Source organism: Mauremys reevesii, linkage group 1, assembly GCF_016161935.1.
Source record: "Mauremys reevesii isolate NIE-2019 linkage group 1, ASM1616193v1, whole genome shotgun sequence".
NCBI lineage: Eukaryota > Metazoa > Chordata > Testudines > Geoemydidae > Mauremys > Mauremys reevesii.
Window position 1 is genome coordinate 262419713 of NC_052623.1, and position 15721 is coordinate 262435433.

The 15721-nt window shown below is 43.7% G+C and overlaps 1 protein-coding gene across 3 annotated transcripts in view; it reads right to left on the bottom strand.

Moving 5' to 3' along the window:
• APPL2 (adaptor protein, phosphotyrosine interacting with PH domain and leucine zipper 2) overlaps positions 1–11194 on the bottom strand; it is a 54678-nt gene extending 43484 nt beyond the window's left edge. Inside the window, exons 1-2 of one of the 3 annotated variants that reach the window (XM_039485003.1) lie at positions 10867–11191; positions 4454–4552 (exon numbers count right to left, since the gene is read on the bottom strand). In XM_039485003.1, coding sequence (XP_039340937.1) covers positions 4454–4552; positions 10867–10920 — 153 coding nt within the window. In that variant the 5' untranslated portion in view covers positions 10921–11191. Of the gene's footprint in view, positions 1–3316; positions 3400–4453; positions 4553–10866 lie in introns of those variants that run through there. The other 2 variants (XM_039485029.1, XM_039485020.1) reach the window with 2 other exon arrangements.
• Between the last annotated feature and the right edge of the window lie 4527 nt (positions 11195–15721).

The following is a 15721-nucleotide window of genomic DNA, read 5'->3' on the forward strand; positions in this document are numbered from 1 at the left end:
TAGCTTAAAAAAACCCAACAAAAACCACAAATTGCGCACCCTTCTAGTTATGATAAAACTGTTACCTTGAAAAGAAAAAAGCCATCCAGACTGGGGAAATACTTCCAGTTTCTCCTTACATGACTTTCAAGCCATCTGATAAATCTTTAAATAAAACTGTGACTGGCAGTTTATAAGCTAGCAGCCAATTAAATGAATGCTTTGCACATACAGCAGTATTTCTGGGCAACTACAAACATGTTTCTGGATGGATAACAGCTTGCATTTGGTGCTGATTGCTACCCACAGGAAGCAATACAGTACAGGTGGGGTGAGATCACCACTCTAACAAGGTCAGTGTTGGCTGGCTTCACAAAAGAACCGGGTTTTAAGTATGACAAGTGGAGAGCAGATAGGAGAATGGATATATGAGAACTGAGAGGCAGTCCCAAATAGAGGAGGTAGCATGAGAGGTGTGACTCAGAGGACACAAAAGGGCCGTAAAGAGTAAGATGGTTTGGAGGAGGCAATGTGGGCATATATAAACTCAAGCTCTGGGGCCTCCTACTACTTCCTGATGCCTCAGTTGGCTTTTCTAGAGACAATGATTCTTGCCTGTGGTCAGGGCGGCTTTAGCAGAGACTTATGGGCTCAGTTGCACACACAGAAACCCCAGTGGTGGCTTTTGTCCTCCAGGGCTGGGCCTGGTTCCTCGCTCTAGGCATTGTGGCCTGGGGTAAGTGACCACCTGCAGCAGCAGCATCCTCCACCCCTACACCTCTTCTCAGGGAGCCAGGCCCAGCTCCCTGGGGCAGGAGCCGTTGCTGTGGTATGGGTTAGCTCTCTAGGCACCCGCCCGTTCCCAAGCCCCCGCTCCACACCAGGCCAGGATTTCAGTTGCCGTACCAGGATACGCTATGTGGTTGGTGCCCCTTTGGTTGGGCGAGGAGGAAGAGGCAGAACAGCTGAGTACACCCATTGAATTGGGAGGCTCCATCCATCACTGACTGACTCATGAAACTTGCTGTCTCTGGTGAGATACATTCCTTTGTTTGTCTTTTCTCTTCAGTCTCTGTTTTCTGTCTTCTCTATTTCTTGCTTCCCCATAAGCTTTCCTCTTCTCACTACACTCTACCCATGCTTCGCTATATTACTGAGTCTCCTACTCCTTGACAGACCTATTTCCCCCTTCCTCCTTGGCCACTCTCCTCTAAAGCACTTCTTGCATTGTCTGCTTTGGGCTCTAAATTTTTGCCAGTGACTACTGATTTTGAGTGCCTGACTTGAGAAATCTCATTTTCAGGGGGCAGGTGCTTAATCATTTTGCAAATCAGGCTCCCTTAAGGCAGTGGTTCTCTGCCTTTCCAGACTACTGTACCACTTTCGGGAGTCATATTCGTCTTGCATACCCCCAAGTGTCACATCATTTAAAAACTACTTGTTTACAAAATCAGACATAAAAATACAGAAGTGTCACAGCCACTATTACTGAAACATTGCTTACTTTCTCATTTTGTCTGTATGAAATTTTAGTTTGTACTGACTTCACTGGGGCTTTTTATGTAGCCGGTTATAAAACTAGGCAAATATCTAGGTGAGCTAATGTACCCCCTGGAAGATCTCTCTGTACTCCCAGGGGTACACATACCCCTGGTTGAGAACCACTGCTTTAAGTCATCTAAAGTTGGGAATGCAAAATCAGTCACTTGTGAAAAGTCAGGTCCTAGTGGCTAATGTTGGAAGCACTGTCAATGATAATGTCTTACTGCTAGCTGCTTTCGGTATTGCTTCTTGCATCTAATCTGAGCAGCATTGCTAATGATCTCTTAGTGGACAGTGTGCTGTCCTGAGGAATAAATATCCTATGGCATCAGACTGGGTTTGAGTGCCCAGGGCCCAGAAACGCAGTTTGAAATGAACCCTGGATCAGTAGCAAGAAAATACTAATGTTCAGAGTATCATATTGTCTGTGAGAGAGACAACCCCAATAAAATAGCTTGTTTTGCACAGTTTTGCTGTAAATCTTTTTACCCAGGTCCTTATATTCTTTGCATGTAATCTTAAAGAATATGTGATGGTTTATATAGATCCTGATTCTTTTTTTTTAATTAAAGGTAACGTAGCATGGCTGAGAATTTCAGAGCTGCACAGAACATCTGGAAACCAGGTCCGATTCATTGTAATGGCAACTGAGCATTGAAAATATCATACTAGACTTTTAAGGCAGCTCATTTGAGCCATACACCTCTTGTAGCAAAATGAATGATGTTTGCTTGCCTTGATGGGGAGGGGAATAGTGACATGTAAGAGTATTTATTTTGGTTCCAAAGAGAACGTCCTGAAAATAATCTCTGTGTGGATTGCTAATATGTAGTGGACTCTGTCAGTGATATCTGTTGTATGTTCACGTTTTATTATGAATTCCTCAGTTGTGAATAATCTAAATAAATCAGGTTCATAATATTAATTGCTAATTGCTATCTGTGTGGGGGGCCAAACACACTTTAGCAGTTGTTTCATTAGAAAACATCATGGTTGGCCTCACTGATAGCCCACCAGGAAGTCCTAGCAGTCCTGTTCCTTTTTAAGAGGGAATACGATATAGAAGAATAAGCACAAAAGTCGGGAGCCTTGAGTTCTGAACCCAGCTTTTCTTTAGTTCCCTTTGCTTTAGTTTTCTTATCTGTAAAATAAGGGTTATATTTACCTGCTTCCCAAGAATACTGTAAATCAATGTTTACACAGCTATTAAAGTCACTTACCTCTGAGCTGTGGAAGTCAAAGACAAGGGCAGTGGGTTTTGCCAACCACAACTATTGAAAAATCAGGGGTTAGGCCCACCAAAAATCACAGAATTAAAAAAAAACCTACTGATTTTTAAAACCTAAGTAAGAAATCTTGTTTTCTTTGGCCCCAATACATAAAGGTATTTTGGCTTCTAATTTCCATTGAAATCAATTGAAGTTAGGAGCCTGAAAATCTTTGTGGATCTGGGTATTTTATTTGCATTGTGGGATTTGAGCTTTTAAGGTGCACTTGGGTCACCATTTCTGTCTTTTCTCCACAAGTATGAGGGCTAGAAATTTACTTTTTAATGAAAGCTGAGATTTTCTTTTCGTCACTTGTCTGTTGGAGCTGGGGCTTTAAGTAAAACATCAAATATCTCAAATATGACTTGCAATCAAATTGGGAGAGCTGGCAACACTGGACCCTTTTTTTTTCCTCCTATAAGGATTCTGAGCATTCATTTGAATACAAAGTCACTTAAGTTTAAGGAAAAAAAAATAGAATAAGATGTCTGATTCTGCAAACCCTTACTCATTCAAGCCTTACTCACCTGCATAGTCCCATTATGGTCAAAGGGACTTCTTGTGAGAGTGGAGTGGTGCAGGTTTGGGCCCAAGATGTGGATTCTGTTTCCTGTTCAGAACATTAGGGCAGGGATTTTTAAATGTGATTGCTTAAAATTCGGCATCTAAATCTATATTTAGGGTCCTAATAAAGGTACCTAAAAAAGGATCAAGGGGGTAAATTTGAAGGTGCCGAAGTGATTTGGAAGTTTGGGTGTCATTTTCAAAAGGAAAATATGGCCATCTTTTCAAAGGTATTTAGTTGCCTAAAGATGCAGAAAGAGGTCTAGTGGGATTTTCAAAAACATCTAAATTAGTTAGGTACCTAGGCACTTTTGAAAATCCCACTAAGTGTCTATCTGCACCTTTAGGTGCCTAAATACCTTTTAAAAAAAACTGTCCCTTAGGCACTCAAGAGCCTAAAGGTTTGTCTGGATACAAAAATTAATCTGGAATAAGGTAGGATATTACGGTAATTTAAATTAGATTAACGATTCCTGATTAATTCCATGTGTGGACACTCTTATTCTGGAATAAGAGTGCCTTATTCCAAATTAGTTTATTTCAGTGGATCAAACTAATCCAAGGAATCCAGTGGAATTAGCTAATTCAGAAGAAAATACTCTTATTCTGAATTAAGACTGTCCACACATTGAGTTAATCAGAAATAGATATTCCAGAATCCCTGTGCAGAAAAGCCTTAAATTTCACTACAATTCAGTGGGATTTAGGGTAAATTTTTCAAAAGCATATGAACACCACACATACCTAAACCCAATTTTCAAAGGGCATATGGGCATCTAAGTGAAAATTTAACCCTAACTTTAGTCAGCCAAGTTTGAAAATGTTGACCTTGCAGTATACACAAGAGTAAGTGTGTGCCACGATTCTTATTTTATTTTATTTCAGTTTTCTGAATAAGTGGAGGAACACCAAGACAGGAAGGAGTGACAATATCATTGAGACTGATTTTCAAAAAAGCAGAGCAACCACACAACTTCTGCACAGATCAAAAGGAGCTGCAGATGTTCTGCACCTTTGCAAATCAGTGCATCTGTTAGGAGCAGATTAATAAGGTTGCCTCTATGGCTTGCCAAACAAAGTCAACACAAATGAAAGATTACCTGAGCCCCATAGACCCGCTGCATTGCTTGAAGCAACTGGTTTGTATAGTCTGTAAGGGTTCCTGCATCTTCTTCAAATACACTAAGCAAGGAGCGAGTCTTTAATAAAAGAAAAAGCAAAAGGTTTTACTCCCAAATGGAAATATTAAAAAAAAATTAAATAAACTGTAGCAAAACAAATCAGTCAGCATAATAAGACTTTGAATATACAGTGTACAGCTTCTTTTATCCAACAATGTAAAAAACACAACAATTGATCACTAGAATGAGATGGGTAAACTGACACACAAATAAATGTGACTAGAAGTTTACACTGCAAAGCAATGGCAGAGTCCTCCTGACAAACACCTTCTTGCTCTAATTGGTAGACACTCCTTCCAGCATAGTCAGGAATGTAACAAATCCTGAAATTCCTCTTGCTGATTACAGTAATCAAAGTCATGCCAAGGTCTTGTAGTCAAAACACCATCCGTAGTTTTATTTCTCTACTCTTAGAATGAATTAAAAGCACCCCTTGGTAACAGAACAAATTATCTTCCATTATGCCATCTCAGGAGGCTTCTGTGTTGAACAACTTTTAAAAGAACGCTGCCAAAACTGGTAGACTTAAAATTAGACCCAACAGCAGTATGTTGGTTTGTGACAACAATCATACATATACACTTAGTGCTGCGTGTCCGTAAGCATGGTTTCTTCTCTCTGCCATTCTGTTTTGTTCTTGTGAGCGGAGGAGCAGCAGAGAGGAAAACATAACTTGTGTTATCTTGGAGAAATGCATCCACTTGGCTTGTTTCAATGGAAGTGCCAGGGACAGCAAATTACATTGTTGCAGTGCTACATGCAAAGGAAGAAACCAAGGCCAGGGATTAGTGCTGGGCAAGAGAATTTAATAGATCAGGACAATACAAGTAAAGGGGAGGTAAAAAGTTGGGCTGGCAGTGCAACTTTGACAGTGTCTCTCTTTCAGAAAGTCATTCTGCATCTTGGTAATTCAAAGTGTCCTAACTGGTCAATCCAATCTGTTTGATACTAAATGAAAAGGTCTTCCCTATCTGCACAGCTAAATTACTCTGCATTAGTTCCATCTGTCTACCATAAACTCTAGTACTTTAATAACCATATTAGACCTGATACCTAGTCAGTGTTTTATCTGTCCTATCTTAGTCATCTCTAATGTGCCTGAAGTATCTAGATGCTAATCATGGGAATTTATTTTACAGTATTAGGAAAGCTATGAGAAGCATCACTATTTGGGAGGATGCAACCTTGCTTCTCCAGGACATTTACTTTTCTTTGCAAATCTCCTTGCAGAGATTTTACATTGCTTCTGAGAGATTCAAACCACCTCTGCTGAGATTTTTGGACTAAGACAATGTCTGATTTCATCTGTGCTGAGAAGTGTCCATTTGCGGTGTGAAGTAGTGTTGTCTAGTACAGGAGTAGGCAACCTATGGCACGTGTGCCGAAGGCCACACGTGAGCTGATTTTCAGTGGCATGCACACTGCCTGGGTCCTGGCCACCAGTCCGGGGGGCTCTGCATTTTAATTTAATTTTAAATGAAGCTTCTTAAACATTTTAAAAACCTTATTTACTTTGTATACAACAATAGTTTAGTTATATATTACCGACTTATCGAAAGAGACCTTCTAAAAACATTAAAATGTATTACTGGCACACGAAACATTAAATTAGAGTGACTAAATGAAGACTCGGCACACCATTTCTGAAAGGTTGCCAAGCCCTGGTCTAGTAATTAAAACAGGTGACTGGAGGTCTTATTTTAGATTCTGCATGGCTGTACTTGCTTACTTTGGGTAAATCATTTAATCTCACAACACCTCAGTTTATTAATGTTAAATGGGTATATTACTACCTATCTTAGAAACATCGTGGGGGATAATTGATACTTGGAAAGAACTTTAAGATGGTAGGATAAAAAGGAGCATTAGAAGCGCAAAATATTGTTTTCATTAAAAAAACAGCACATACAGATCAAAGAGGGAAAGAATTCAAAACACACCAATAGAAAGCTACATAGGGCCTGATCCTGCAAGCCCTTGGCATGCAGCACTTCCTTTCAATGGGAGCTCCATGTTCTGAGAGTTTCCAGAACAGGGCCCCAGCCTGGATTTTAATAATTGAAACACATACTGATTTGCAAAAATACCTAGATTTGAGTTGTTGCAATCACTGACTATAGTTTTGCTAATTTAAAACTTCTATTCTCTATAACCCCATCTTTTCCTTTACCTAACACTGAATATCATTATACTGTGCTGTGACAAAAGACTGATTCACCAGACACAATAAACAAAGGATTGTGGTTACAGGATAAAGCAACAGAATTATGGGAAATGTTAAGCAAGAAAATTCTCAGGCCAAGATTTTCAAAAAAATAGATGCCTAAAGTTAGGCTCCTAAGTATATATTTTTATAATATGGGGCACAGATGGCTATTAGAAGCCTATATCCTACTGAAATTAGCACAGGCGCCTTGAAAAATCCCAGCTTTACTTATTCAGATGCCTAAATATGCGACTTAATTTTATATACCCATTTATTTATTCATTAAATCTTGACCTCAATTAGCACTTTTGTTCAAAAATAATAAACCCTATAAATGATTCAAATAGTTTGGATGTTAAGGTTCAAAATCTTTATGATGTTTCTTTTTAAAATCATCATTTGTTAATTACACTGGTTTAAAACAGATGTATAATTTACTTGTTGCTGTTTTGTCAAATTCTTACATAATAGATAATGCTGCACCAGTGAACCATGGTAATCCAAACATAACCTTTTAACATTTCTCTGGAGGCTTCATTAATCATGCCAACACCCTTGCTGCTGGAAACATGGGGCCAAATCCAGTCTTCACATGAGTAACTGTTGAATTCAGCATGGCTACTTGGGTCAGTCTGTCTCCTAATTTGCAGTCAAACACTTTAAATGGAATACATTCAGGCAGGGGCTTTTTTGTATTGTGCTTGGGGACAATGAAGAGATAATTACATGACTCTTTGAGAGAAAGTGAGTTTTGCAAACCTTATTAATAAATAACTTACGTCTAATTCTCCACTGCCTGGCACTTTGTCGGAAAGGAATTGTTTTATATCCATTTTGTTCTCCCCTTGCCTTTCTGAAAATGATTATACAAGGTACAGCCCAAAAGATGATCAGGCCCACTTTGTTCAGGAGTAAATTACTATACAAAGTGCTAGACAGTATGCTCTTTGGGGGCAGAGACAGTCTTTTTGTTGTGTTTGTACAGCCTCTAGCAAAATGGGGTTCTGGTCCATGACAGGTTCCTCCTAGGTGTTACCATAACACAAATTAATAAGACAGCGGAGAATCAGGCCTCTTGCATGCAAAAAGTTACTATATTGAAAATGTAATTAATTTTGTGAATTAAAAATTCATATGAATGAATGAATTTATGATTTAAAAAAATCAGGACCATATGGCAATTATGCAAAAGTGAAATCATTTTTCCAGAAACGTAGATTAAACAACAAATGATGAAAAAATCAAGCGAAAAATGTCCTCCAAAAGTTAGGTTTATATAGTCTTTACTCTTCCAGTATTTCTACCCATTGTAAAGGAAGAGTTAAGCTCCTTTGTTTCAGGCCATGAAAGACTGGGGAGACTTATAAACCCTAATCTGTGCTTTCTTTGGTTGCTTTCAGTTTTTGTTAAATTTTTAATCATGTGAGATGGTGTTGATGGAGCAGAAAAATGAGTTTACTTAGTGGCTGTGTAAAGTTCTTCAAAATTAATATTTGTATTGAGCCTTGGAGCTGTAAACACCATAACTAAACTATTAAGTAATATTAATAATAAATCTACTCTAGTTCAGTAAATTGTGGGGTGCCCCTGTATCAAAAGGAAGGAGGCTGTGATTCCTCCAAGCACTGATTTCCTTCCTCCTGCTGGTCAAGGACCAGCCGATTTGGGGTGGTAGTAGAATGGGGGTCGCAGAGCCTCAGTAGGTCCATCCTGGGGAGACTACTGCTTCTCCTTGCCATGGATCTAGGACTTTACTTCTTTCTCAATTACCACTCACCCTGTCCTCCTTTCTTTCCTCCCTATACTGCCACTTCCTTTTGTTTCTCTTTCTTCATCATGCCTTACACACACACACACACCCCTTCTCATCCCTTGGTGAAGTCCTCTCTCTTCCCCATCCATAAACCCCGCTCTCTGACTTCTGTTTCCCCAGACCTTTCCCTCTTCCTCCCCGTGCCCCCGTAGAATCTCCCTGCCTTCCCCAATTTTCCCCTCCCCACTCTTTTTGCCCCAACTCTCAGGGCTCCTCCTTCTCTCCCTCTCACCATCAATACAGGCCACCTGCTAGCCTCTCCTCTGTGTACAGCATTCCCCAGGTCCATGGTTTGCTTTTCCAATAGGGATGCAGCACTGGCTGCCGCTGGCCTAGCATGGAGGTCACTGTGTGGTCTAGAGCAGAGATGGGCAAACTAAGGCCTGCAGGACACATCCGGCCCACAGGACCCTCCTGCCTGGCCCCCGAGCTCCTGCCCTGGGAGGCTAGCTCCCAGCCCCTCCCCTTCTGTTCCCCCTCCACCGCAGCCTCAGCTTGCTCTGGTGCCGGCACAATGCTCTGGGCAGTGGGGCTGTGAGCTCCTGGGGCAGTGCAGCTGCAGAGCCAGGGCCTGACCCGGTGCTATGAGCTGTGCGGTGGCGCGGCTGGCTCCAGCCAGGTGGCACAGCTGCCTGTCCTGGTGCTCTGGGCAGCGCAGCTGTAACGCTGCCATCCACCGGTGCTCCAGGCAGTGCAGTAAGGCGGCAGGAGCAGGGGGGTTGGATAGAAGGCAGGGGAGTTCAGGGTAGTGGTTGGGGGTGTGGATAGGGGTCAGGGTAGTCAGAGGGCAGGGAACAGGGGGGTTGAATGGGGGCAGGCATCCCCAGGGGGCAATCAGGAAGGAGAGGAGGGGTTGGATGGAGTGGTGGGGGGTAGTCAGGGGCCGGGGTTCTGGGGGCAGTCAGGGGACAGGGAGAAGGGGTGGTTGGATGGGGCAGGGATCCCCAGGGGGCAGTCAGGAATGAGAGGAGGAATTGGATGGGGTGGCGGGGGTTCCGGGGGCTGTCAGGGGACAGGGGTGGTTGGATGGGGCTGGAGTCCTTGGGGTGCCATCAGGGGGCAAGAAGCAGGAGGGATCGGATTGGGGGCGGGGCCAGGCCACACCATGCCTGGCTGTTTGGGGAGGCACAGCCTCCACTAACCGGTCCTCCATACAATTTTGGAAACCCAATGTGGCCCCTCAGGCCACAAAGTTTGCCCATCCCTGGTGTAGAGCGTGCTAGACAGAAGGGAAAGGATCTAGTCTAATACAAGGAAATTCTTCTCCAGCCCCCAGGGATGGAAGTGGAGAGGGCAGTAAGAGTCTGGATCTAGTGCTATGAATCCACTCAGCGACTGTGTCCCTAAAACCCAGGATCATCCCTGTTTTCAGCAACTGCCCTGGTGTCTCTCTCAGTTTTATAACAAACAATATTTTGTCCCAGTTTTATAAACCCTGAAGTTTCTCACCACCCTGGTCAGAGGAGCTAGGGAAACCAACAGCAGGCTGGCTAAGTGTACATGCACCATTACCTGTAAGACATGTCACAGGCTGACACCTTATTTTCCCCTCACAGGTCCCTCTGCTGGGGAAGCCTTGGAGCCTACATCCAACCAGTGACAGGGAGGGGGTAGTTTGACAGAGAAGAGAGGGCGGGGCACCCTTTTCTCATCCCAGGTGCCAACCCCTCCCAGACGGTCTATGAAATCCTCCCCTGCAGTCCTGCCCCCTGTGACAGGTGACCTAATTTCTCCACTTTGAGAATCTGCTCAGCCTACTCCTGGGTGGCTACTTCCCCGCCCCCACAGCAAAAAGATGATGTTCACCTAGGTCGCTGTAAACCACTTAACCCCCGCCGTGCCTCAGTTTCCCCAACCTGTAAAATGGTGGCATGGCCCCCACCCACCTTTTTCCATGCGCACTGTGGGCTGCAGCTGAAAAGCGCTGCAGAAGCACAACGTGGTATAACACTAACTCCTGTTGTTACCATTTGTTATTCTTGCTCTGCGTCTCACCACCACCCAAACCCACCGGCCGGGACTGGAGGTTTAACACCCCCCCGCCTCTGCTCGGGCCTGCTGAATCCACTCCGCTGTAAATGCAGGTGCGTCACGGGCATCGGCGCTGCACGGCCCGAGCAGGGCTAGCCCCAGAGCAGCCCCAGAGCACGGCGGGATTAGTGACCCCCCACCCGCCCCCGCCAGCTCCGAACCGGCCTGCGAAACGCCGCGCGGGGCACCCACAGCAGCGGCGCCTCCCGCCAGCCTGAGACCGGCCCGGGCTGGGGGGCTCCCCGGAGGGAAAGGGCGAGAGCAGCGGCGGGGGGCGGGTACCTGCGGGCTGTCTTGCAAAGCCTCTTCCAGGAGGAGTTTGTCCACGGCGGGCATGGTGGCTCTCCGCGGAGCGGGAGTGACTGAGCCGGATGAACCCCGCGGCCGCAGAGCCTCCCGGCGCTGACACGTATCGCTCGGCCGGCGGCAGCGGGGCTTCCAGCCTGGGCTCCTGCCCCCTCCCCGCGGCTGCTTTCTGCGGGAGTCGAGTAAACACAGCCGGGCGCCGAGGCGGGAGCGCTCCTCCCCCTTCCGAAAGGCAGCGAGTCACGAGGAAGAGTGACAGCTGGGGAGCTCCCCTGGCAGGAAGCCTGGCTGCCGAGCGCTTCCTGCCTGGGTTAACTCTTTGCAGAGCCACAGACGCGAAACTCCCTCCCACGCCCGGGTGGGTGACTCAGTGCGTGACCAAGACGTAAAATGAGGGACCCGGGGAAATTATTCACGCACAGGACACCTAAAATACCGCGGGGGGGGGGGGTTTCTAATATTTTTCACTTTCGTGTGTCCCTGTATCCGGTGGGAAGCCCAAGAAAATTGAAAGCAGCAAAGAGTCTTGTGCCACCTTATAGACTAACAGACGTTTGGGAGCATGAGCTTTCGTGGGTGAATAGCCACTTCATCCGACGAAGTGGGTATTCACCCACGAAAGCTCATGCTCCCAAACGTCTGTTAGTCTATAAGGTGCCACAAGACTCTTTGCTGCTTTTACAGATCCAGACTAACACAGCTACCCCTCTGATACTTGACAGCAAGAAAAGTGAGGGGATGCTACATTTGAGTGGAACTTGGGGACTAAATTGAGGGATGTGCCTGGAAACGAGGGATGGTTGCTAGATATGCACGGACACTTTGAGTTGCTGCCCTCACTTCCCAACTGAATTAAATGCGACAATAAAATTAGTTTAACAGCAAATCCAGTGGTCAGCCTTTAGAGCAGTGCTAAACCACCATTTGCATTTTGTCATGATGGAGGGGTGGCCAGGAGTGGGTCACAACGCACAGCGCGCAAAGCCAGGCCCAAGCCTCTGGGATGAGTGCAGGGGATTTGCTCTGCAACACTCCAATCCAGCCCTGGACCTCCCCCTGCACCAGGCCAGTGACCTGTCTACAACTTTCCCATGGAACACTGCTTCAGATAGGGTGACCAGATAGCAAGTGTAAAACATTGGGTCGGGGGTGGGGGGCTAATAAGTGCCTATATAAGAAAAAGTCCCTACAATCGGGACTGTCCCTATAAAATCGGGACATCTGGTCACCCTAGCTTCAGAGGACTTATTAGAACATAAATCTGACAGTCACTCTCCTGAAGTTTCAGTGATCTGTTCTCCCCACTCTCGCATCTGCAGCCCTGTCCACTGGCACAAGCAGTAAGGGGCATGAGGAGACGTTTCCCCTCCCCCTCCAACTTTTTAATTCTCCTAGGGTTGTCCCCCTTGGTGATGTTGTGGAACTCGTACACATTGTGTTTAGACATATTGTTGTCTGTCTTGTGTGGGCCAGATTCTGTGCTCTGCTTTTCAAGCAGTGCAGCACAGAAGTCACAACCCAAGAGTGGAATTGAAGGGGGCTCCCAGATTCTGTGGGTTACTCTGTAGGGCCAGTGCAGCCCCTCGTGTAAGTTAGAGCAGCCTTACTTGTCTGTCTACTTGGCAGCCCAAAATTACAGAAGCAGAGTGCTCCTGGCTCGCTTCTACACTGAGGGAATGTGCTGAGTGCTTCATCCCTTACTAACGAGGGCAAATTTTTAACCTGGGGTATCTTAATTGTGTGGGGTGTCTAAATTCCACATTTGGACATGCCAAGAAGCATTTTGTGACCAAGGCTAATGACTTTTCTGATTTTTCAAAGGTGCAGAAGAGCCGACTCTCTCATTAGTCCAAGGTGTCTGAAGACCAGTAATTGAGGCAACCAAAATCAGCAGCCCCTTTAAAAAGAATGGCCTTAGGTGTCTAGAGGAACTACACATTGATCAAACAGGAAACATTAAGGGAGGTAAAATTTTGGGTCTAAAATGATATGACACTGGCCCCACAGAGAAGTTTCCACTCTCTTCATATAGTTACGATGTTGCTCTCGCCTTTTTCTTTTTCTTTTTTAAGTACATACATGGTGGAAATTTCAAAACTGCTCAGCATTGGTCTAACTCTGCTCCCATTAATCTCAGTGCCCATCTGTTGTATCTAAATCTCTGTTAATTTTTCTGCTTTTGTATTTCTTAAAACATTATAAACACCTTAAAATGCAAACAAGGTGAGTGCTAAAGCAGTCTGTCCTCCTGATTGCAGAAAGTACATAAGCGGTGGAGCATAAGGAAAATTTTCCAAATCAACTGAAAGATGGTTAACGTTAATTAAGTTTGACAAAGTCATTAGGCACTGTACTTCTGGCTAAGTTATATTGCTTTGGAATTTATGTTGGTCTGATGTTGAACGGTATTGCTTCTGAAGCTTCTGATATGACCCTTTAACCCAATGTGCCAAGTCTGCCTTGGCATGGCTTTGCTCTGCCAGCGCTGAAGTTGGACTCTCTGTTCCAGTCCCTTAATTAAAAATCAGCAAACTGGATTGTTGCATTGACTTCACTTTGCCTCCCTCAGGAAAGAGACCGCATAGCAACAAAGATAATCAGCTAGTATTTCACATGTATCAAGTATAAGAGACGGAATCAATGCATTCATGTCTGGAGAAAACAGAAATAACAACGTTTTAAATATTAATTGTGTTACAGAGGTCTTTAAGATGGTGTGGTAACCTGTGAAGAAAACTTCTTTACAGAAGACCCTTTTGAACCTGTCATGTTAGCATGTGATAGAGTCGGTCTCCATTTGTCTTGGAGTCCTGGCATTTTTTTGTTAAAATTTTTTTAAAACCCCATTTGAATCTCAGACTCCATGCTATGGCCAGAGGGTATTCATGCCTCTTAAATTAGCTTCAGGACATTTGTGGATGATTTCTTAACTGTGTCTAGCAGGCCACTTCCTTCCTCCGATAACTGTCCACTTCTTTTTCCTCATGGTTTTGCATATGGGGGAGTAGTTCAACAACAAAGTACTCTGAAATACTTTCCAAACCAAGGTAACACCCGTGACTTTGCTTCATATCTTCGACTCTCTTGAGAACACAACCTTTGAGAGCTCACCTGTTTTTCTTGGTGGCTTTGTTTAGTTAATGATTCAAGTTCGGAAGCCTATAATTATCTTTCCAGTGCTGCACCATACTTACTTGGTTTGACTGGTTCTGCTAGTTCTGTACAAACAGGACTCAAAGGTATTTAGTGTGCGCATGATCACTGGAGAGAGAACTAATTTTTTCATAATTGTGTGTAACAGGGATTATTCAGCTTCATGAATGGAGTAACTTTGCCTTCAGTTCTAGTGAAGGGTAGTGTAACTATTTTAATATAAAAAATAAAAACTGCAAAATCATAGAGAAAGTAGACCTTTTTAAAGAAAGGCCTAAATTGTCATAAGTGACTAGCAATTTTTTGTGTCTTAATTTTTGGGTGCCCAGTTCAAGTCACTTTAAATACTCCTGTCTTTCTGAGGATGCTCAGCACTTCTGAAAATCAGGCCCCTCTATTTTATTTAAATTTTAAAACTCAATATTTAAGCTCCAGAGCTCTGAGCATGCTTGACATAAACTTAAAAGCATAATAAAGAAAAGTTACACAATCAGTCAAAGCAGTAGTACCAGTGGGCAGACTTGCTATAAATTACATTTAATGTGTCAAGTTGAGCCCCCCACCCCCAATCAATGCATCCAAATTCAACAGTCTCTTTTGAAATTGGTAACCAAAACCCTTTTAAAAATAGAGGCATAGGAATTGTTACTTTGTATTCTCAAACCACATAGGAGCACCAGTCATGGGTCAGGACCCCATTGTGCTAGTCATTATACAAATACAGAACAAAAAGGCAGACTCTGCCCCAAAAAGCATAAATTGTCCTAATGGATCATGCCAGCGGTTCATCTGGTCCGGTATCCTGTCTCTGACAGAGGCTATTACCATTTGGAGGAAGGTGTAAGAATCTAAATAATGGCTAGTTAGGGAGTAGTGTATCCATAGGGGAAGTTAGGCTTGGTCCCTAAAGCATGGGAGTTTGTACCTCTTAATATTATCTTTTATCAAACAGGTGGAGTTTATTTTATCCATATAAATGTCTAATCCTTTTTTGAATCCTGCTAAACTCTTGCAATCAATGGCATACTGTTTCAATGAGTTCCATAGCTTAACAATATATTGTATAAAAACGGAATTCCTTGTATTATTTTTAATTTTGCGGCCTTTCAACTTAATTGAAAGTTTCCTTGTGCCTACTTACCTTCTCATTGTTTTGTGTACAGGCGAGTCTCATCTTCTGCGGGGGTTCTGTTCCGCGGTCAGCGCGTAAAGCGAAAACCACGTATAGTCAAAATTACATTGGGTTGAATGGTGGGTAGAATCGCCCGCACTACAAGTACAGTATTAAAATGGTTTTTCTTTTGGTTTTGGTTTTGCTGACCACATAAAGCGGAAATCGCGCATGTTAAATGCGCGTAAGATGCGACAGACCTGTACTTCTTTCATGGCACTTCTTACTTGTCTCCTCTCTGAATTTAACAGCCCTCAGGTAAATTTTTCAAAAGCACCTAAGTGACATAGGAGCCTAAGTCCCTAAAGATAGACAACTACTGGGATTTCAAAATCACTTCAGTAGGTTAGATGCCTAACATCCATTGAAATCAATGGGATTTTGAATATCAGGCCCTTAGAAATGCAAATCTCAGTGTATCAATAAGAGTTAGGCTCCCAAATGCCTAAATCACATTTGAAAATGGGAATTATCTTCCTGTGTCACAAGCCTTTTTCAAAAGTTTAT